Below are 23038 nucleotides of genomic sequence, written 5' to 3'. Positions count from 1 at the left end.
TTACACACACATGTTGTGCAAAGTAGAGGATGAAATGTTGGAAAACCTCTGACACATAGGAGCATCCATCTTTTAATGACACCCTTTAAGCTGTGTTTCCATGTGTGTTTGTTTATAACATATTTTCACTTGTTCCTATCAGTCTATTAAATTTGATGCCATGTCGTCACCCAACGATATGATCCATGCGTATGAATGATCTGATTGGGTTTTATTAGGATTCATACTAACTGTTATCTCTTTTCTCCTTGTTTCTTTCCACATTGCTCTTCTTGAATGAACCGTCTACTTTGATCAAACAGGTAAGACAGTTTTCTTTTCCCATTCATTTTAAATGTCAAATTGTACACTATTTCTTTATACTGTGTTATGTTGCTGCTACAGCCTCATCAACACAAAACTCAATTCCCACGGTCAATATGAAACACAGTTGACGCAAACTTAGGTTTAGTCCATTTTCCATCTCCATTCTTTATCTCTTTATCTCTATTTCACCACATGGAAACCTTGTTGAAACCAGCTAACATATGTTAGGAGTGTTTATAAGACACATTTCTTATTCCTGCAAGACTGAACGTTCTTGTAACACAGGCAGCTGCATTGGTGTGTGCTGTGTGATTCGACCCCTGCAGGCTTTAAATTACATAAATATTAATAAATGTGGCTGCTGCTCTGCAGTGACTCCCTGAATAATGCACAATCATGATGTGCGGAATGTTTTGTTCTGTGAGTGCGAGTGCTGTCAGGCACAGAAAGAGTGTGTGTGCATGAGAGAACATGATGAAATGCAAAATCCTGACCTATAAAATTGTTATTCCTACTCATGCAGACATCATGTTTTAGGAACATACAGAAGAAATATACTGCTGTAAAATGTTGATCCGTTCTTGCTTGTGGGTGAGCATTGCAGTAGTTTCATAATGGATGATAATTCCACTGCTCAAATGTAGGTCACTGGATTTATCAGTTAGACTGGTTAATGAGAGAAGAGATTATCTATCTATCTATCTATCTATCTATCTATCTATCTATCTATCTATCTATCTATCTATCTATCTATATGCCTGTCTGTCCTCTTTTATTGCTGTAAAAAAAATATCAGATCACTTACTTACATTTAAGACTATATGGAGCTGTTGCTCTAAAAGAAGATGTGAGGGTTAGATGTGTTTGCTCTCGGCCTCTGCCCAAACCAATGCAGTGTCCCCATACTTACACACTTTTTTGTAATTCATATTTATAGTTCAGTGTATTATCAGAAAACTTTAATTCTACATCATCAATTGTATAAATTCCCATTCTAAATATAATGTCAGTTTAGAAGTTGCTGTACATTGATGTCGGAGATCCACAAAATTACAGGTTAGGCAGGAAAGACAGGAGGTTATGTTTGGATACATTTGACTATAGACAGGAAGTGGGACATTGATCCTGTGGTCCAGTGGCATTGTTTGAGTTACTCACTGTTGGTGGTGCTATTGCCTAAGGATACTGTATAACAGTGGCCTTATCACAGAGACAAAGTCGCCACCCGTCTTTGAAGGAAATAGGCGTGTGTGCTTATATCAAGGACTGGATTTGACCAACAACCAAACTAAAAACGTATGATACATGTTTTGAGTGAGACTCAACGCCTTTCTCCTCTGGATATCTGCGTTATTTTGGATCTGATATTTGTTGGAAGAGATGGATACTCTGAAATGCAAAGGCGCCTCATTGGACTGGGGAGTCTGCATTTTGCTTTGTTTTCTCTGTTGTTGCTGCGGTTAGTGGGCAAGTCCGTTACTCTATTCCAGAGTAGATGAGAAATATCCCGTATTACGAAATAAACCTTCAAGCAAAAGATCCATGGGGTGTGGTTGGTGCCAGCAAAATAATTATCGACATAGTAGATGTAAATGATCACAGGCCCGTAATCACAATGGCTTCATACTCTGGTAAGATTTCAGAGGATTCTGCTACCAGTACAATTGTGGCGTTGATTAATGTCCAAGATAAAGATTCCGGTAAAATGGGCAGGTTCATTTAAATATAGAAGAACATCTCCCTTTCAAAATCAAATCATCCCTCAGAAACTACTACACCTTGGGTTAGGAGCAAAACCTCGACCGTGAGAAGTGTTCCAAGTACAATATTACTCTCACTGCCACAGATGAGGGCTCACCTGCCTTATCAAGCAGAAAAACTGTGGTTTTAGACGTGACTGATGTTAATGACAACGCTCCGACTTTCAGCCTAAGTGTTTACAACACTCAGTTAATGGAAAAAAATTCTCCTGGCTTCGCTCTGCTGCAGATTCACGCAACTGATCCAGATCACGGTCAAAATGCACGCATATAGTTTTTCTTATTGACAGCCAGATTAATGGAAATCCGGTTTCTCATATTTCTCCATTAATACAGAAAGTGGAATGATTCAGTCTTTGCGTTCACTTGACTATGAACAAGTCAAAGTGTACAGAATACGAGTTAAAGCCCAAGATGGTGGCTCTGCTCCACTCAGTAGTAAAGTATTTTTGATACATAATTGGATGTTCTATATTTACATTGTATTAGTTTTAGTACAAATACTGAATTTGAACCTGTTTAAATTTCCAAATATGATCAAATCAGTCTCATTGTAACATAAACATGTGATAGAAATGTGTTCAATTTGTCTATTTATGAGTCATAGCAGTGTGGACTTGGACTCGTTTAACTTCCACTTTTTGAACTCTAAGCGACGCTGTTGGTCGGTGCAATAATTTTCCTCTGTTGTGTCGTCATTCAGTCCATCCCCTGAGTGATTATACAGTGAAAGAGGCTCTCTGTGTTTCGTCGAGGTTTGGTGCGAACATGGTCTCACGGACTTGCATATGAACATTGAAGACGCCCTTAGATGCAACAACAACGGATAAATCAGAAACATTTTCACTGTGATATTGATCGGATATAAATCAATCGTTAATTTGTTGTCGGGATGGCATCTGGAGGATCTTCAATATACTTAAGATGGCGATCTTTTTGTGGACTGCGACAACAAGTAGGACTGCTTATGTTGCTGCTTCATGTGGTTTGCATGGTTGGTGGTCAGATTCGCTATTCTATACCGGAGGAGATGAAGAAAGGCTCGGTGATTGGTAATGTGGCGCAAGATCTGGGTTTGGATCTGAAAAGGCTCCGCTCTGGGCGGGCCCGTATCGTCACCGGTGAAAACGTTCACTACACCGAGCTGAAGACAGACAAAGGGATTCTCGTCGTGAATGAGAGAATAGATCGAGAGCAGCTTTGCGGAGACGTAACTCCGTGTAGCTTCAGCTTTGAGGTGATTTTAGAGAATCCAATGGAACTGCACAGAATAATTGTTGAGGTTTTGGATATAAATGATCACGCACCAATCTTTCCAAACAACGATAAACCTATCCGTTTTGAAATAAGTGAATCTGCCGTAGTGGGGGTTCAGTTTCCACTGCAGAGTGCAGAGGATCTTGATGTGGGTCAGAACGCGTTGCAAGATTATGTTTTGTCGCCAAACGACAATTTTCTTTTGAGGCAACATGCCAATCCAGACGGAAGTAAATATGTTGAAATGGTGCTCCAGAAGCCTTTAGACAGAGAACAACGTCCACATTTGACGTTAAAACTGATCGCAGTTGACGGAGGAACACCACAGAGATCTGGTACAGTAAATATAGATGTAACTGTGTTAGATGCAAATGATAATGCTCCAGTTTTCAATCAGTCGGTGTATAAAGCTTCTGTGACGGAAAACACGATTAAAGGCACCTGGATTGTTACTGTAAATGCCACAGATGCAGACAGTGGTTCGTATGGGGCCGTTACTTACACCTTGTCCAAAATGAAAGGAGGCGCCGCAGATATATTTAGTGTTGATGAAAATACGGGAAAATGTCTGTGTCTGGTCAAATAGATTATGAAAAAGACAGAAAATACGAGGTGAGAGTAGAGGCAAAGGATCAGGGTGGTTTAACCGGGACAAGTAAGGTTATAGTAGATGTTATTGATGTTAACGACAATGCCCCAGTTATAAATATCATGTCATTTTCTAGTCCGGTATCTGAAGACGCACGTCCTGGTACAACGATTGCTATTTTGAACGTAAAAGATGCAGATTCTGATAAAAATGGACAAATAAAATGTTCTATTGATGCTAAACTTCCGTTTAAAATTGAATCCTCAATAACAAACTATTACAATTTAATCTCGGATCAATACTTTGATCGAGAATCCGTTTCAGAATATCACATAACAATAACGGCCACTGATTTTGGGATTCCCCCGCTTTCTAGCTCCAAAAAATTACATCTTAAAATCTCAGACGTAAACGATAATGCACCAATATTTGACAAACGCAGTTATTCTGCTCATGTCACTGAAAATAATTCCCATGGATTTTCGATATTTGCTGTCAGCGCAAAAGACTCTGACTGGAATCAAAACGCCAGAATATCGTATCTTCTAGAAGACACACAGGTCGGTGGTAGTCCAGTTTCTACTTACGTGTCTTTAAACTCTGAAACTGGAGTTCTTAGTGCGGTTCGTTCCTTTGATTATGAGCAAATTAAACAGCTTGAATTAGTGGTGAAAGCTCAGGATGGAGGCTCTCCTCCACTTAGTAGTAACGTGACTGTGAAAATACTGATCCAGGACCAGAACGACAACCCCCCTCAGGTTCTGTACCCAGTCCAGACTGGTGGCTCTCTGGTGGCTGAACTGGTGCCTCGTTCAGCAGATGTGGGCTATCTGGTCACTAAAGTGGTGGCTGTTGATGTGGACTCTGGACAGAATGCCTGGCTCTCCTATAAACTGCAGAAAGCCACAGACAGGGCGCTGTTTGAAGTGGGCTCACAGAATGGAGAAATAAGAACTATCCGCCAAGTCACTGATAAAGACGCAGTGAAACAAAGACTGAGTGTTATAGTGGAGGACAACGGGCAGCCCTCTCGTTCAGCTACAGTCGTTGTTAACGTGGCGGTGGCGGACAGCTTCCGGAAGTGCTGTCGGAGTTCACTGACTTTACGCACGACAAGGAGTACAACGACAACCTGACTTTTTACTTAGTGTTGGCTCTGGCTGTAGTTTCCTTCCTCTTCATCACGTGTGTAGTGGTTATTATCTCAGTGAAAATCTACAGGTGGAGACAGTCTCGCGTCCTGTATCACTCCAACCTCCCTGTGATTCCATATTATCCACCACGTTACTCAGACACTTTGGGGACAGGGACTCTCCAGCACGTGTACAATTACGAGGTGTGCAGGACGACTGACTCCAGAAAGAGTGACTGTAAGTTCGGCGGAGCTGGTAGTCAGAACGTGCTGATAATGGACCCCAGTTCTACAGGGACGATGCAGCGGATACAGAGTGAAAAGAGCATCCTGGATGAACCAGACTCTCCTCTAGAGGTGAGTTAAATAATTGTGCTCGCCGCTTCACTTTCTCTGTCTAGTTTTTAGACATATATCAAGTCATTGCATTGTACACTGTTACTTTCAGCACCATGGACAGCACGACACTGTTCATTACCCGATACAATTCTGATCATGCGAAAATCTTTATAGATTGAGCATCGGGAAGGAAATGCTCCTCACCTAAGTTTATACGAACACTGCTATTTAATTATATGTTGTATTACAAATACTTTGGCAAAGTAATGCTGCATTAGTAATAACATCTATTTTTTGGTTTGGGCCAGGTGTGACTTATTTATTTTGTTATGTCGATGTTCTGTTGTGAAGATGGTGAATCTTGTAATAACATCACACAGCATTAAATTCCAACTCCTACTTCATCTTTATAAGTTACTGTCAATCATGAAATATTTCAATTTAGAATGTACACTCTTAGATAACAATTAATTTTTGTTAGGCTTTTTATAACACACTTAGTCATTTCCCCTGTACCATCCGTTGCACTGGAGGCAAATTGTTACTGAGACTTGATTTTCTGTTATTTTTGATACATAACTCTACGTTCTACTTTTACAATGTATTTGTTTTAGTACAGATACTGACTTTGAACATTTTCAAATATACTAAAATCAGTCTCATTGTAACATCTACATGTGATAGAGATGTGTTCAATTTGTCTATTTATGAGTCATAGCACTGTTGTCTTGGTCTCGCTTAACTTCCACTTTTTAGACTCTAAGCGACGCTGTTGGTCAGTGAAATATTGTTCCTCTGTTGTGTCGTCATTCAGTCCATCCCCTGAGTGATTATACAGTGAAATAGGCTCTCTGTGTTTCGTCGAGGTTTGGTGCGAACATGGTCTCACGGACTTGCAGATGAACGTTGGAGACTTTTTTAGGATTCAACCAGGAAACCAATATATCTGAATCATCTTCACCGTGACATTGTTCGGATATAAATCGATCGTTTACTTGTGGTCGGGATGGCATCTGGAGGATCTCCAATATTCTTAAAATGGCGATCTTTTTGTGGACTGCGACAACAAATAGGACTGCTTATGTTGGTGCTTCATGTGGTTTGCATGGTAGGTGGTCAGATTCGTTATTCTATACCGGAGGAGATGAAGAAAGGCTCGGTGATTGGTAATGTGGCGCAAGATCTGGGTTTGGATCTGAAAAGGCTCCGCTCTGGGCGGGCCCGTATCGTGACCGGTGAAAACGTTCATTACACCGAGCTGAAGACAGACAAAGGGATTCTCGTCGTGAATGAGAGAATAGATCGAGAGCAGCTTTGTGGAGAAGAAACTCCGTGTAGCTTCAGCTTTGAGGTGATTTTAGAGAATCCAATAGAACTGCACAGAATCACTGTTGAGGTTTTGGATATAAACGATCACGCACCAGTTTTCCCGAAAAACAATAAACCTATCCGTTTTGAAATAAGTGAATCAGCGGTAGTGGGGGTTCAGTTTCCACTGCAGAGTGCAGAGGATCTTGATGTGGGTCAGAACGCATTGCAAGATTATGTTTTGTCGCCAAACGACAATTTTATTTTGAGGCAACATGCCAATCCAGACGGAAGTAAATATGTTGAAATTGTGCTCCAGAAGCCTTTAGACAGAGAACAACGTCCACATTTGACGTTAAAACTAATCGCAGTTGACGGAGGAACACCACAGAGATCTGGTACAGTAAATATAGATGTCACTGTGTTAGATGCAAATGATAATTCCCCAGTTTTTAATCAGTCGGTGTATAAAGCTTCTGTGACGGAAAACATGATTAAAGGCACCCGCATTGTTACTGTAAATGCCACAGATGCAGACAGTGGTTCGTATGGGGCTGTTACTTACACCTTGTCTAACATGAAAGGAAGCACAGCAGACCTATTCACTATTGATGAAAACACCGGAACAATTTCTGTGTCTGGTCAAATAGATTATGAAAAAGACAAAAAATACGAGGTGAGAGTAGAGGCAAAGGATCAGGGTGGTTTAACCGGGACAAGTAAGGTTATAGTCGATGTTATTGATGTTAATGACAATGCCCCAGTTATAAATATTATGTCATTTTCTAGTCCGGTATCAGAGGACGCACGTCCCGGTACAACAATTGCTGTCTTGAACGTAAAAGATACAGATTCTGATAAAAATGGACAAATAAAATGTTCTATTGACGCTAAACTTCCGTTTAAAATTGAATCCTCAATAACAAACTATTACAATTTAATCTCGGATCAATACTTTGATCGAGAATCCGTTTCAGAATATAACATAACAATAACAGCCACTGATTTTGGGATTCCCCCGCTTTCTAGCTCAAAAAAATTGCATCTTAAAATCTCTGACGTAAACGACAACGCACCATTATTTCATAAAACCAGTTATTCTGCTCATGTCACTGAAAATAACTCCCCTGGATTTTCGATATTTGCTGTCAGCGCGAAAGACTCTGACTGGAATCAAAACGCCAGAATATCGTATCTCCTAGAAGACACACAGGTCGGTGGTAGTCCAGTTTCTACTTACGTGTCTTTAAACTCTGAAACTGGAGTTCTTAGTGCGGTTCGTTCCTTTGATTATGAGCAAATTAAACAGCTTGAATTAGTGGTGAAAGCTCAGGATGGAGGCTCTCCTCCCCTCAGTAGCAACGTGACTGTGAAAATACTGATCCAGGACCAGAACGACAACCCCCCTCAGGTTCTGTACCCAGTCCAGACTGGTGGCTCTCTGGTGGCTGAACTGGTGCCTCGTTCAGCAGATGTGGGCTATCTGGTCACTAAAGTGGTGGCAGTTGATGTGGACTCTGGACAGAACGCCTGGCTCTCCTATAAACTGCAGAAAGCCACAGACAGGGCGCTGTTTGAAGTGGGCTCACAGAATGGAGAAATAAGAACTATCCGCCAAGTCACTGATAAAGACGCAGTGAAACAAAGACTGAGTGTTATAGTGGAGGACAACGGGCAGCCCTCTCGTTCAGCTACAGTCGTTGTTAACGTGGCGGTGGCGGACAGCTTCCCGGAAGTGCTGTCGGAGTTCACTGACTTTACGCACGACAAGGAGTACAACGACAACCTGACTTTTTACTTAGTGTTGGCTCTGGCTGTAGTTTCCTTCCTCTTCATCACGTGTGTAGTGGTTATTATCTCAGTGAAAATCTACAGGTGGAGACAGTCTCGCGTCCTGTATCACTCCAACCTCCCTGTGATTCCATATTATCCACCACGTTACTCAGACACTTTGGGGACAGGGACTCTCCAGCACGTGTACAATTACGAGGTGTGCAGGACGACTGACTCCAGAAAGAGTGACTGTAAGTTCGGCGGAGCTGGTAGTCAGAACGTGCTGATAATGGACCCCAGTTCTACAGGGACGATGCAGCGGATTCAGAGTGAAAAGAGCATCCTGGATGAACCAGACTCTCCTCTTGAGGTGAGTTAAATAATTGTGCTCGCCGCTTCGCTTTCTCCGTCTAGTTTTTAGACATATATCAAGTCATTGCATTGTACACTGTTACTTTCAGCACCATGGACAGCACGACACTGTTCATTACCCGATACAATTCTGATCATGCGAAAATCTTTATAGATTGAGCATCGGGAAGGAAATGCTCCTCACCTAAGTTTACACGTACACTGCTATTTAATTATATGTTGTATTACAAATACTTTGTGGGGAATGTAATGCTGCATTAGTAATAACATATATTTTGGGGTTTGTCCCAGGTGTGACTTATTTATTTTGTTATGTCGATGTTCTGTTGTGAAGATGGTGAATCTTGTAATAATATAATGTCATCGCTGAGTAGAGCATCACACAGCATCAATTTCCAACTCCTACTTTCTCTTTATAAGTTACTGTCAATCAAGAAATATTTCAATTTAGAATGTACACTCTTAGATAACAATTATTTTTTTAAAGGCTTTTTATAACCCACTTAGTTATTTCCCCTATACCATCCAATTGTTAGAAACTTAATTTTCTGTTATTTTTTATATATAATTCTACGTTCTACATTTACATTGTATTTGTTTTAGTACAAATACCGACTTTGAAACCGTTTACATTTCCAAATATAGTAAAATCAGTCTCATTGGAACATCTACATGTGATAGAGATGTGTTCAATTTGTCTATTTATGAGTCATAGCACTGTGGACTTGGTCTCGTTTAACTTCCACTTTTTAGACTCTAAGCGACGCTGTTGGTCAGTCAAATATATTTTTCATCTGTTGTGTCGTCATTCAGTTCATCCCCTGACTGATTACACAGGGAAAGAGGCTCTCTGTGTTTCGTCGAGGTTTGGTGCGAACATGGTCTCACGGACTTGCACATGAACGTTGAAGACTTTTTTTTGGATTCAACCAGGAAACAAATATATCTGAATCATCCTCACCGTGACATTGGTCGGATATAAATCGATCGTTTCTTTGTTGTCGGGATGGCATCTGGAGGATCTCCAATATTCTTAAGATGGCGATCTTTTTGTGGACTGCGACAACAAATAGGACTGCTTATGTTGCTGCTTCATGTGGTTTGCATGGTAGGTGGTCAGATTCGTTATTCTATACCGGAGGAGATGAAGAAAGGCTCGGTGATTGGTAATGTGGCGCAAGATCTGGGTTTGGATCTGAAAAGGCTCCGCTCTGGGCGGGCCCGTATCGTCACCGGTGAAAACGTCCACTACAGCGAGCTGAAGACAGACAAAGGGATTCTCGTCGTGAATGAGAGAATAGATCGAGAGCAGCTTTGCGGAGACGTAACTCCGTGTAGCTTCAGCTTTGAGGTGATTTTAGAGAATCCAATGGAACTGCACAGAATAACTGTTGAAGTGTTAGATATAAATGATCACGCACCAGTTTTCCCGAAAAAAGATAAACCTCTCAGTTTTGAAATAAGTGAATCAGCGGTAGTGGGGGTTCAGTTTCCACTGCAGAGTGCAGAGGATCTTGATGTGGGTCAGAACGCGTTGCAAGATTATGTTTTGTCGCCAAACGATAATTTTATTTTAAAGCAACATGCCAATCCAGACGGAAGTAAATACGTGGAAATGGTGCTCCAGAAGCCTTTAGACAGAGAACAACGTCCACATTTGACGTTAAAACTGATCGCAGTTGACGGAGGAACACCACAGAGATCTGGTACAGTAAATATAGATGTAACTGTGTTAGATGCAAATGATAATGCCCCAGTTTTCAATCAGTCGGTGTATAAATCTTCTGTGACGGAAAACACGATTAAAGGCACCTGGATTGTTATTGTAAATGCCACAGATGCAGACAGTGGTTCAAATGGACGTATTGTTTACAGCCTAATAACATGAAAGGAAGCACAGCAGACCTATTCACTATTGATGAAAATACCGGAACAATTTCTGTGTCTGGTCAAATAGATTATGAAAAAGACAGAAAATACGATGTGAGAGTAGAGGCAAAGGATCAGGGTGGTTTAATCGGGACAAGTAAGGTTATAATCGATGTTATTGATGTTAATGACAATACTCCAGTTATAAATATTATGTCATTTTCTAGTCCGGTATCTGAGGATGCACGTCCTGGTACAACGATTGCTATTTTGAACGTAAAAGATGCAGATTCTGATAAAAATGGACAAATCAAATGTTCTATTGATGCTAAACTTCCGTTTAAAATTGAATCTTCACTAACAAATTATTACAATTTAATCTCGGATCAATACTTTGATCGAGAATCCATGTCAGAATATCACATAACAATAACGGCCACTGATTTTGGGATTCCCCCGCTTTCTAGCTCCAAAAAATTACATCTTAAAATCTCAGACGTAAACGATAATGCACCAATATTTGACAAACGCAGTTATTCTGCTCATGTCACTGAAAATAATTCCCATGGATTTTCGATATTTGCTGTCAGCGGAAAGACTCTGACTGGAATCAAAACGCCAGAATATCGTATCTCTAGAAGACACACAGGTCGGTGGTAGTCCAGTTTCTACTTACGTGTCTTTAAACTCTGAAACTGGAGTTCTTATGTGGTTCGTTCCTTTGATTATGAGCAAATTAAACAGCTTGAATTAGTGGTGAAAGCTCAGGATGGAGGCTCTCCTCCCCTCAGTAGCAATGTGACTGTGAAAATACTGATCCAGGACCAGAACGACAACCCCCCTCAGGTTCTGTACCCAGTCCAGACTGGTGGCTCTCTGGTGGCTGAACTGGTGCCTCGTTCAGCAGATGTGGGCTATCTGGTCACTAAAGTGGTGGCAGTTGATGTGGACTCTGGACAGAACGCCTGGCTCTCCTATAAACTGCAGAAAGCCACAGACAGGGCGCTGTTTGAAGTGGGCTCACAGAATGGAGAAATAAGAACTATCCGCCAAGTCACTGATAAAGACGCAGTGAAACAAAGACTGACTGTGACAGTGGAGGACAACGGGCAGCCCTCTCGTTCCGCTACAGTCGTTGTTAACGTGGCGGTGGCGGACAGCTTCCCGGAAGTGCTGTCGGAGTTCACTGACTTTACGCACGACAAGGAGTACAACGACAACCTGACTTTTTACTTAGTGTTGGCTCTGGCTGTAGTTTCCTTCCTCTTCATCACGTGTGTAGTGGTTATTATCTCAGTGAAAATCTACAGGTGGAGACAGTCTCGCGTCTTGTATCACTCCAATCTCCCTGTGATTCCATATTATCCACCACGTTACTCAGACACTTTGGGGACAGGGACTCTCCAGCACGTGTACAATTACGAGGTGTGCAGGACGACTGACTCCAGAAAGAGTGACTGTAAGTTCGGAGGAGCTGGTAGTCAGAACGTGCTGATAATGGACCCCAGTTCTACAGGGACGATGCAGCGGATACAGAGTGAAAAGAGCATCCTGGATGAACCAGACTCTCCTCTAGAGGTGAGTTAATGTAGCCTAGTTTCTTTACCCATAATTTCCTATGTTGATATACGTGCATTAGCGATCAGTCGCGCGCCATGTCCTAATTTTCAGCACCATGGACAGCATTTTTGATAGGGATGCTGCTACTGTGCTGACATTCAGAACTTCAGATTAATGGCATCCCTGTCTCTATTTAAATTTTGTGATGTTATACAATTTCACAGACACATTACTTTATGTTTTTTAACTCACAGTGAAAGGTTGTTGGGTTCTTTCATAATAATGACTATTTTTCGTCAATGTAGTCTTGTCTCTTTACTCGTTTTGTCCTTTTTGCTTTTACTTAAATTTGTCAAAAGTCACGGGCCATGTCCTCATTTCAGCACCATGGACAGCATATTTCTTTGCATCGTTTAATAGGGTTGCAGCTGTGCTGATATTCAGAATTTAAGATAACACCAGCCGTTACTTTAACATAATTTTGATCTGATATAAAATTTCACACACACATTGCTTTGAATTAAATGTGGCTGTTTACTTGGAGCGATAACTTGCTGGGTTCTTGACTAATTATACATGTTCCAGTACAGTGTATGTAGTGTAGTGTATCTCCTGGAAAGCTTAACGTGCATTAAATCGTGATGGTTTCTATTTTTTTTTACTATTTCATTAAAATCATATTTCTGGGAATCAAAAAGACTCCCCTCACTGCTGCAATCACCACATTGTCTTTTCTTTCCCAACACTTCCTGAACTATTGCGGTGGTTTATATTTTAGTGGGAACTTGATTAATGTTGCTTTCCAGTAATGGTCAGGCTTATATTTCGTAATTTAACGTGTTGAAATATAAGTCCAACCACATTCAATAAAATTTCCCTGAAATATTTATCTGCTGCATGTTGTTACTGGTTTTGAACTGTAAGAGACGCTGTTGGTCAATCCAATATAATCTTTAAAACATTGCCACACAGTCCCCTCCCTTGCTCCATACAGTGGGTCGTCAGAGAAACGGAGATAGTGAGCATTATGTGGGCTGACATTCGAGAGGAGGACTCGCATTAACGATACATCCACAAATACAGTAAACTGTAAGGACAACATATTCCTTGTTCAGAGGATTGTTTCTTGCTTATTTCTTGCAAGAAGCATCGTGCTTGGATCATTGTGGATAATATTTTCGTTTTTTTCTTGCCATGGCATTTGGATTGCAACGCTACGCCCGGTGCGTAAAATGGCGCTTTGGCTGCGGACGGAGCTGTCAGCTTCTGTTCTTCTTTTTTTGTCTCAACGATATTGTCAGTGGTCATATCCGATATTCAATCCCAGAGGAGATGAAGAGGGGCTCTCTTATCGGTAATGTAGCACAGGATCTTGGTTTGGATCTGAAAAGGCTTCGCTCTGGTCGGGCCCGTATCATAACTGGAGAAAACAACCAGTACACCGAGCTGAAAGCAGACAAAGGGATTCTTGTCGTGAATGAGAGAATAGACCGGGAGCAGCTTTGTGGAGACGTGACACCGTGTAGTTTCAGCTTTGAGGTAATTCTAGAAAACCCTATGGAGCTACATCAGATTACCGTGGAAATAACAGACATAAATGATCATTCGCCCACGTTTAAAAGAAATAGCATCCCGTTTGAAATCAGTGAATCGGCAAATGTTGGCTCTCGCTTTCCTCTGACGAGTGCAGAAGACCCAGACGTGGGTGTTAATGGACTCAGAGAATACTTTTTGTCCGAGAATGACAATTTTATGTTAAAACAAAGTTCGAATGCAGATGGAAAGAAATACGCGGAGATGGTGCTTCAGAAGACATTAGACAGAGAGACAAATCCTCGTCTGTCTCTAAAGCTAATAGCTGTTGATGGAGGAACTCCGCAAAGATCTGGCACAGTGAATATAGATGTTACTGTTCTAGATGCAAATGATAATGCACCTGTTTTTAATCAATCTGTGTACAAAGCTACAGTAATGGAAAATGCACCGACTGGTACGTATGTTACAACTGTTAATGCTAGTGACGCAGATTTTGGGTCAAACAGTCTCGTAACGTATCATTTTTCAGACCTCAGCAGTGGTTTTGCTAATTTGTTCAAAATAGATGAAAAAACTGGCGTAATTTCAATAACTGGTGTAATTGATTATGAGAAAGACAAAAAATACGAGCTCAGAATTGAAGGGAGAGATCAGGGAGGTTTAACGGATTCAAGTAAAGTGATTATTGAAGTAAGTGATGTGAATGACAACACCCCCACTATTAGCGTGATGTCATTCACTAGTCCTGTGTCAGAGGACTCCCCTCCTGGAACAACTATTGGCATCATAAATGTAAAAGACCTTGATTCAAGTGATAACGGACAAGTCAGTTGTAGAATAGAACAAAACGCACCTTTTCAGGTCAAATCTAATTTGAGAAATTATTATACATTAGTGACTGACACTGTGTTAGATCGTGAAAGTGCTTCAGAATATAACATCACTGTTGTTGCGACAGATGCAGGGATTCCTCGTCTCTCAACAAAAAGAACGTTTCATTTAAAGGTCTCTGATGTGAACGATAACGCCCCAGTGTTTTCACAAAGTCTTTACAGTGCGTTTATCATAGAGAACAACTCACCTGGTATTTCTGTTCTGACGCTCGTTGCGAAAGATCCAGATGAAAATCAAAATGCCCGAATATCTTATATTCTCGAGGATACTAAAATTGGTGGATCTCCAGTTTCTAATTATGTTTCTGTTAATTCAGAAAGCGGAGTGATACATGCGGTCAGGTCGTTTGATTATGAGCAAATTAAAGAGCTGACTTTTGTCGTGAAAGCTCAGGATGGAGGCTCTCCTCCACTCAGTAGTAACGTGACTGTGAAAATACTGATCCAGGACCAGAACGACAACCCCCCTCAGGTTCTGTACCCAGTCCAGACTGGTGGCTCTCTGGTGGCTGAACTGGTGCCTCGTTCAGCAGATGTGGGCTATCTGGTCACTAAAGTGGTGGCTGTTGATGTGGACTCTGGACAGAATGCCTGGCTCTCCTATAAACTGCAGAAAGCCACAGACAGGGCGCTGTTTGAAGTGGGCTCACAGAATGGAGAAATAAGAACTATCCGCCAAGTCACTGATAAAGACGCAGTGAAACAAAGACTGAGTGTTATAGTGGAGGACAACGGGCAGCCCTCTCGTTCAGCTACAGTCGTTGTTAACGTGGCGGTGGCGGACAGCTTCCCGGAAGTGCTGTCGGAGTTCACTGACTTTACGCACGACAAGGAGTACAACGACAACCTGACTTTTTACTTAGTGTTGGCTCTGGCTGTAGTTTCCTTCCTCTTCATCACGTGTGTAGTGGTTATTATCTCAGTGAAAATCTACAGGTGGAGACAGTCTCGCGTCCTGTTTCACTCCAATCTCCCTGTGATTCCATATTATCCACCACGTTACTCAGACACTTTGGGGACAGGGACTCTCCAGCACGTGTACAATTACGAGGTGTGCAGGACGACTGACTCCAGAAAGAGTGACTGTAAGTTCGGCGGAGCTGGTAGTCAGAACGTGCTGATAATGGACCCCAGTTCTACAGGGACGATGCAGCGGATACAGAGTGAAAAGAGCATCCTGGATGAACCAGACTCTCCTCTTGAGGTGAGTCGCAATACGCGAAGTTTTATGCAGTTGTTGTTTTTTCAGAACTGAAATTAAAGTGCAACAAGTAGTTTGCTGTCGTCTAAATGAAATGATCACGATTCTCTTCAGCACCACAGAACGGACAGGTCCTATTTGAATCAAAATGGTAAATAGTTAGACATTTTTAAATTGTTCGACTAATTTATAATCAGAAAATATACGGTCTGATATATTACTTCTACTGTTAGGACTATGACTATACAACAACAACAACCACAACAATAATAATAACAACATTATAAGCCTATCGTTAAAGCATGCTTATTTGGCAATTTTCTCAAAAATTCCAAATGCAATATTTTGTCATTTACATATTCATTATTTTATGTTTTTCTTTGAGGCAGTCGGAATTATAAAACATAAATAAATATTGATAATTTAACTTCATTTGGATACTGCTTATGTCTGTTGTGCTTCTAAGCTGTTTGGTGTTCACATTTCCGACTCTAAGTGACGCTGTTCAACAAGAATATGATTTGGACCCATAATGTCTCTGTTGCAGTTCAGTTACGTCCCTTGTAAGATCACACTGTAGACTCAGAGGCAGCACAAGGAAACATATATCTCGGAAAAGAAACGCTTTTTGGACTCTATGCAGCTTTTTCTGATATTTTAACAAAGCTCACATGGAAGTGTGGACGTAGATGGATTCAGGTTGAAGGATTTCGTTTCTTTTTTTCTCGGAAAATATTCCTCTTTGACATGGCGATGCAACGACCACTCTGCAAATGGCGTTTGTATTTCGGACCTCATCCGGTAATTGTTATCTTTTTACTTTACTTCTTTAATATCGTAGCTGGTCAGATACGCTACTCGATCCCAGAGGAGATGAAGAAGGGCTCTCTTATCGGCAATGTAGCACAGGATCTCGGTTTGGATGTGAAAAGGCTCCGCTCTGGTCGGGCCCGTATCGTGACCGGAGAAAACAACCAGTACGCAGAGCTGAAGACAGACAAAGGGATTCTAGTCGTGAAGGAGAAAATAGACCGAGAGCAGCTTTGTGGAGACGTGACACCGTGTAGTTTCAGCTTTGAAATTATTTTAGAAAACCCTATGGAGCTTCACCACATAACGATTGAAGTGTTGGATGTGAATGACCATCCTCCCGTTTTCAAGACGTCAGATATTATGTTAGAAATAAGCGAGTCCGCTAACCTCGGTGCGCGTTTTGTGCTGGACAACGCAGAGGATGCTGACGTTGGCGAGAATGGCCTGCAAAATTACGTTTTAACCTCAAACGACAATTTCGTCTTAAAGCAGCATGTGAATCCAGACGGGAGCAAATATGCAGAGATGGTGCTGCAGAAGCAGTTAGACAGAGAGGAGGCTCCGAATCTGTCTTTGAAGCTTATAGCTGTGGATGGAGGAAATCCACAGCGATCTGGCACTGTAAATATAAACATATTAGTTTTAGATGTGAATGACAATGCACCCGTTTTCAATCAGTCTGTGTATAAAGGCACAGTGATAGAAAACGTAATAAAAGGCACGAATATCGTTACTGTCAACGCTACAGACGCAGACAGTGGCTCGAATGGTTACATCACGTATTCAATTTCAAACGTAAAGAGCAATATAGCTGATTTGTTGTCTATAGATCAAATATCTGGTGTGCTGTCTGTTTCAGGTCCGATAGATTTTGAAAAGGATAAAAATTTGAGCTCAGAATTGATGCAAAGGATCAGGAGGTTTAACAGATTCAAGTAAAGTGATCATTGAAGTAAGTGATGTGAATGACAACGCCCTAGTATTAGCGTGATGTCATTCACTAGTCCTGTGTCAGAGGACTCCCCTCCTGGAACAACTATTGGCATCATAAATGTAAAAGACCTCGATTCAGGTGATAACGGACAAGTCAGTTGTAGAATAGAACAAAACGCACCTTTTAAGATCAAATCTAACTTGAGAAATTATTATACATTAGTGACAGACACTGTGCTCGATCGTGAAAGTGCTTCAGAATATAACATCACTGTTGTTGCGACAGATGCAGGAATTCCTCCTCTCGCAACACAAAGAACTTTTCATTTAAAGGTCTCTGATGTGAACGATAACGCCCCAGTGTTTTCACAAAGTCTTTACAGTGCGTTTATCATAGAGAACAACTCACCTGGTATTTCCGTTCTGACGGTAATGGCCAAAGATCCAGATGAAAAGCAAAATGCCCGAATATCTTATATTCTGGAGGATACTAAGATTGGTGGATCTCCAGTTTCTCATTCTGTGTCAGTTAATGCAGAAAGCGGAGTGATACATGCGGTCAGGTCATTTGATTATGAGCAAATTAAAGAGCTGACTTTTGTCGTCAAAGCTCAGGATGGAGGCTCTCCTCCACTCAGTAGCAACGTGACTGTGAAAATATTGATCCAGGACCAGAACGACAACCCCCCTCAGGTTCTGTACCCAGTCCAGACTGGTGGCTCTCTGGTGGCCGAACTGGTGCCTCGTTCAGCAGATGTGGGCTATCTGGTCACCAAAGTGGTGGCTGTTGATGTGGACTCTGGACAGAACGCCTGGCTCTCCTATAAACTGCAGAAAGCCACAGACAGGGCGCTGTTTGAAGTGGGCTCACAGAATGGAGAAATAAGAACTATCCGCCAAGTCACTGATAAAGACGCAGTGAAACAAAGACTGAGTGTTATAGTGGAGGACAACGGACAGCCCTCTCGTTCAGCTACAGTCGTTGTTACCGTGGCGGTGGCGGACAGCTTCCCGGAAGTGCTGTCGGAGTTCACTGACTTTACGCACGACAAGGAGTACAACGACAACCTGACTTTTACTTAGTGTTGGCTCTGGCTGTAGTTTCCTTCCTCTTCATCACGTGTGTAGTGGTTATCATCTCAGTGAAAATCTACAGATGGAGACAGTCTCGCGTCCTGTATCACTCCAATCTCCCTGTTATTCCATATTATCCACCACGTTACTCAGACACTTTGGGGACAGGGACTCTCCAACACGTGTACAATTACGAGGTGTGCAGGACGACTGACTCCAGAAAGAGTGACTGTAAGTTCGGCAGAGCTGGTAGTCAGAATGTGCTGATAATGGACCCCAGTTCTACAGGGACGATGCAGCGGATACAGAGTGAAAAGAGCATCCTGGATGAACCAGACTCTCCTTTAGAGGTGAGTTAATGTAGCCTAGTTTCTTTACCCATAATTTCCTATGTTGATATACGTGCATTAGCGATCAGTCGCGCGCCATGTCCTAATTTTCAGCACCATGGACAGCATTTTTGATAGGGATGCTGCTACTGTGCTGACATTCAGAACTTCAGATTAATGGCATCCCTGTCTCTATTTAAATTTTGTGATGTTATACAATTTCACAGACACATTACTTTTGTGTTTTTTAACACACAGTGAAAGGTTGTTGGGTTCTTTCATAATAATGACTATTTTTCGTCAATGTAGTCTTGTCTCTTTACTCGTTTTGTCCTTTTTGCTTTTACTTAAATTTGTCAAAAGTCACGGGCCATGTCCTCATTTCAGCACCATGGACAGCATATTTCTTTGCATCGTTTAATAGGGTTGCAGCTGTGCTGATATTCAGAATTTAAGATAACACCAGCCGTTACTTTAACATAATTTTGATCTGATATAAAATTTCACACACACATTGCTTTGAATTAAATGTGGCTGTTTACTTGGAGCGATAACTTGCTGGGTTCTTGACTAATTATACATGTTCCAGTACAGTGTATGTAGTGTAGTGTATCTCCTGGAAAGCTTAACGTGCATTAAATCGTGATGGTTTCTATTTTTTTTTACTATTTCATTAAAATCATATTTCTGGGAATCAAAAGACTCCCTCACTGCTTCAATCACCACATTGTCTTTTCTTTCCCAACACTTCCTGAACTATTGCGGTGGTTTATATTTTAGTGGGAACTTGATTAATGTTGCTTTCCAGTAATGGTCAGGCTTATATTTCGTAATTTAACGTGTTGAAATATAAGTCCAACCACATTCAATAAAATTTCCCTGAAATATTTATCTGCTGCATGTTGTTACTGGTTTTGAACTGTAAGAGACGCTGTTGGTCAATCCAATATAATCTTTAAAACATTGCCACACAGTCCCCTCCCTTGCTCCATACAGTGGGTCGTCAGAGAAACGGAGATAGTGAGCATTATGTGGGCTGACATTCGAGAGGAGGACTCGCATTAACGGATACATCCACAAATACAGTAAACTGTAAGGACAACATATTCCTTCTTCAGAAGATTTTTTCTTGCTTATTTCTTGCAATAAGCATCGTGCTTGGATCATTGTGGATAATATTGTCGTGTTTTTCTTGCCATGGCATTAAGATTGCAACGCTACGCCCGGTGCGTAAAATGGCGCTTTGGCTGCGGACGGAGCTGTCAGCTTCTGTTCTTCCTTTTTTTGTCTCAACGATATTGTCAGTGGTCATATCCGATATTCAATCCCAGAGGAGATGAAGAGGGGCTCTCTTATCGGTAATGTAGCCCAGGATCTTGGTTTGGATCTGAAAAGGCTTCGCTCTGGTCGGGCCCGTATCATAACTGGAGAAAACAACCAGTACACCGAGCTGAAAGCAGACAAAGGGATTCTGGTCGTGAATGAGAGAATAGACCGGGAGCAGCTTTGTGGAGACGTGACACCGTGTAGTTTCAGCTTTGAGGTAATATTAGAAAACCCTATGGAGCTACATCAGATTACCGTGGAAATAACAGACATAAATGACCATTCGCCCACGTTTAAAAGAAATAGCATCCCGTTTGAAATCAGTGAATCGGCAAATGTTGGCTCACGCTTTTCCTTGATGAGTGCAGAAGACCCAGACGTGGGTGTTAATGGACTCAGAGAATACTTTTTGTCCGAGAATGACAATTTTATTTTAAAACAAAGTTCTAATGCCGATGGAAGGAAATACGCGGAGATGGTGCTTCAGAAGACATTAGACAGAGAGACAAATCCTCGTCTGTCTCTAAAGCTAATAGCTGTAGATGGAGGAACTCCGCAAAGATCTGGCACAGTGAATATAGATATTACTGTTCTTGATATCAATGATAATGCGCCTGTTTTTAATCAATCTGTGTACAAAGCTACAGTAATGGAAAATGCACCGAGTGGTACGTATGTTACAACTGTTAATGCTAGTGACGCAGATTTTGGGTCAAACAGTCTCGTATCGTATCATTTTTCAGACCTCAGCAGTGGTTTTGGTAAGTTGTTCACAGTAGATGAAAAAACTGGCGTAATTTCAATAACTGGTGTAATTGATTATGAGAAAGACAAAAAATACGAGCTCAGAATTGATGCAAAAGATCAAGGAGGTTTGACAGATGCCAGTACAGTGATAATTGAAGTAAGTGATGTGAATGACAACACCCCCACTATTAGCGTGATGTCATTCACTAGTCCTGTGTCAGAGGACTCCCCTCCTGGAACAACTATTGGCATCATAAATGTAAAAGACCTTGATTCAAGTGATAACGGACAAGTCAGTTGTAGAATAGAACAAAACGCACCTTTTCAGGTCAAATCTAATTTGAGAAATTATTATACATTAGTGACTGACACTGTGTTAGATCGTGAAAGTGCTTCAGAATATAACATCACTGTTGTTGCGACAGATGCAGGGATTCCTCGTCTCTCAACAAAAAGAACGTTTCATTTAAAGGTCTCTGATGTGAACGATAACGCCCCAGTGTTTTCACAAAGTCTTTACAGTGCGTTTATCATAGAGAACAACTCACCTGGTATTTCTGTTCTGACGCTCGTTGCGAAAGATCCCGATGAAAATCAAAACGCCCGAATATCTTATATTCTCGAGGATACTAAATTTGGTGGATCTCCAGTTTCTAATTATGTTTCTGTTAATTCAGAAAGCGGAGTGATACATGCGGTCAGGTCGTTTGATTATGAGCAAATTAAAGAGCTGACTTTTGTCGTGAAAGCTCAGGATGGAGGCTCTCCTCCACTCAGTAGTAACGTGACTGTGAAAATACTGATCCAGGACCAGAACGACAACCCCCCTCAGGTTCTGTACCCAGTCCAGACTGGTGGCTCTCTGGTGGCTGAACTGGTGCCTCGTTCAGCAGATGTGGGCTATCTGGTCACTAAAGTGGTGGCTGTTGATGTGGACTCTGGACAGAATGCCTGGCTCTCCTATAAACTGCAGAAAGCCACAGACAGGGCGCTGTTTGAAGTGGGCTCACAGAATGGAGAAATAAGAACTATCCGCCAAGTCACTGATAAAGACGCAGTGAAACAAAGACTGACTGTGATAGTGGAGGACAACGGGCAGCCCTCTCGTTCAGCTACAGTCGTTGTTAACGTGGCGGTGGCGGACAGCTTCCCGGAAGTGCTGTCGGAGTTCACTGACTTTACGCACGACAAGGAGTACAACGACAACCTGACTTTTTACTTAGTGTTGGCTCTGGCTGTAGTTTCCTTCCTCTTCATCACGTGTGTAGTGGTTATTATCTCAGTGAAAATCTACAGATGGAGACAGTCCCGCGTCCTGTTTCACTCAAATCTCCCTGTGATTCCATATTATCCACCACGTTACTCAGACACTTTGGGGACAGGGACTCTCCAGCACGTGTACAATTACGAGGTGTGCAGGACGACTGACTCCAGAAAGAGTGACTGTAAGTTCGGCGGAGCTGGTAGTCAGAACGTGCTGATAATGGACCCCAGTTCTACAGGGACGATGCAGCGGATACAGAGTGAAAAGAGCATCCTGGATGAACCAGACTCTCCTCTAGAGGTGAGTCGCAATACGCGAAGTTTTATGCAGTTGTTGTTTTTTCAGAACTGAAATTAAAGTGTAACAAGTAGTTTGCTGTCGTCTAAATGAAATGATCACGATTCTCTTCAGCACCACAGAACGGACAGGTCCTATTTGAATCAAAATGGTAAATACTTAGACATTTTTAAATGTTTCTAATAATTTATAAACAGAAAATATACAGTCTGATATACTACTTCTAGTGTTAGGACTATGACTATACAACAACAACCACAACAATAATAATAACATTATAAGCCTATCGTTAAAGCATGCTTATTTGGCAATTTTCTCAAAATTTCCAAATGCAATATTTTGTCACTTACATATTCATTA

General features: G+C 41.6%; 3 protein-coding genes and 4 pseudogenes across 24 annotated transcripts in view; all 7 read left to right on the top strand.

Annotated features, from left to right (window-relative positions):
* Positions 1-23038, top strand: part of LOC118111996 (protocadherin gamma-A4) — a 268356-nt gene that overhangs the window by 102718 nt on the left and 142600 nt on the right. The window lies entirely within an intron of this gene.
* LOC118112015 lies at positions 191-5943 on the top strand (annotated as a pseudogene).
* LOC124852066 (protocadherin gamma-A10-like) lies at positions 6031-9348 on the top strand. The gene has a single exon (XM_047340542.1). It carries the CDS (start codon positions 6390-6392, stop codon positions 8841-8843), a length of 2454 nt encoding a protein of 817 aa, XP_047196498.1. The 5' UTR covers positions 6031-6389; the 3' UTR covers positions 8844-9348.
* On the top strand, positions 9425-12483 carry LOC118112026 (annotated as a pseudogene).
* LOC124852063 (protocadherin beta-16-like) lies at positions 12535-16171 on the top strand. Its single transcript, XM_047340539.1, has one exon. The coding sequence runs from the start codon at positions 13460-13462 to the stop codon at positions 15947-15949; it is 2490 nt and encodes an 829-aa protein (XP_047196495.1). The 5' UTR covers positions 12535-13459; the 3' UTR covers positions 15950-16171.
* LOC124852078 lies at positions 17677-19721 on the top strand (annotated as a pseudogene).
* On the top strand, positions 19855-22957 carry LOC118112008 (annotated as a pseudogene).

The sequence above is a fragment of the Hippoglossus stenolepis genome, chromosome 7, assembly GCF_022539355.2.
Source record: "Hippoglossus stenolepis isolate QCI-W04-F060 chromosome 7, HSTE1.2, whole genome shotgun sequence".
Lineage (NCBI taxonomy): Eukaryota > Metazoa > Chordata > Actinopteri > Pleuronectiformes > Pleuronectidae > Hippoglossus > Hippoglossus stenolepis.
The sequence above is the reverse complement of the archived record's forward strand: the minus strand, read 5'-3'. Positions and strand labels throughout refer to the sequence as shown.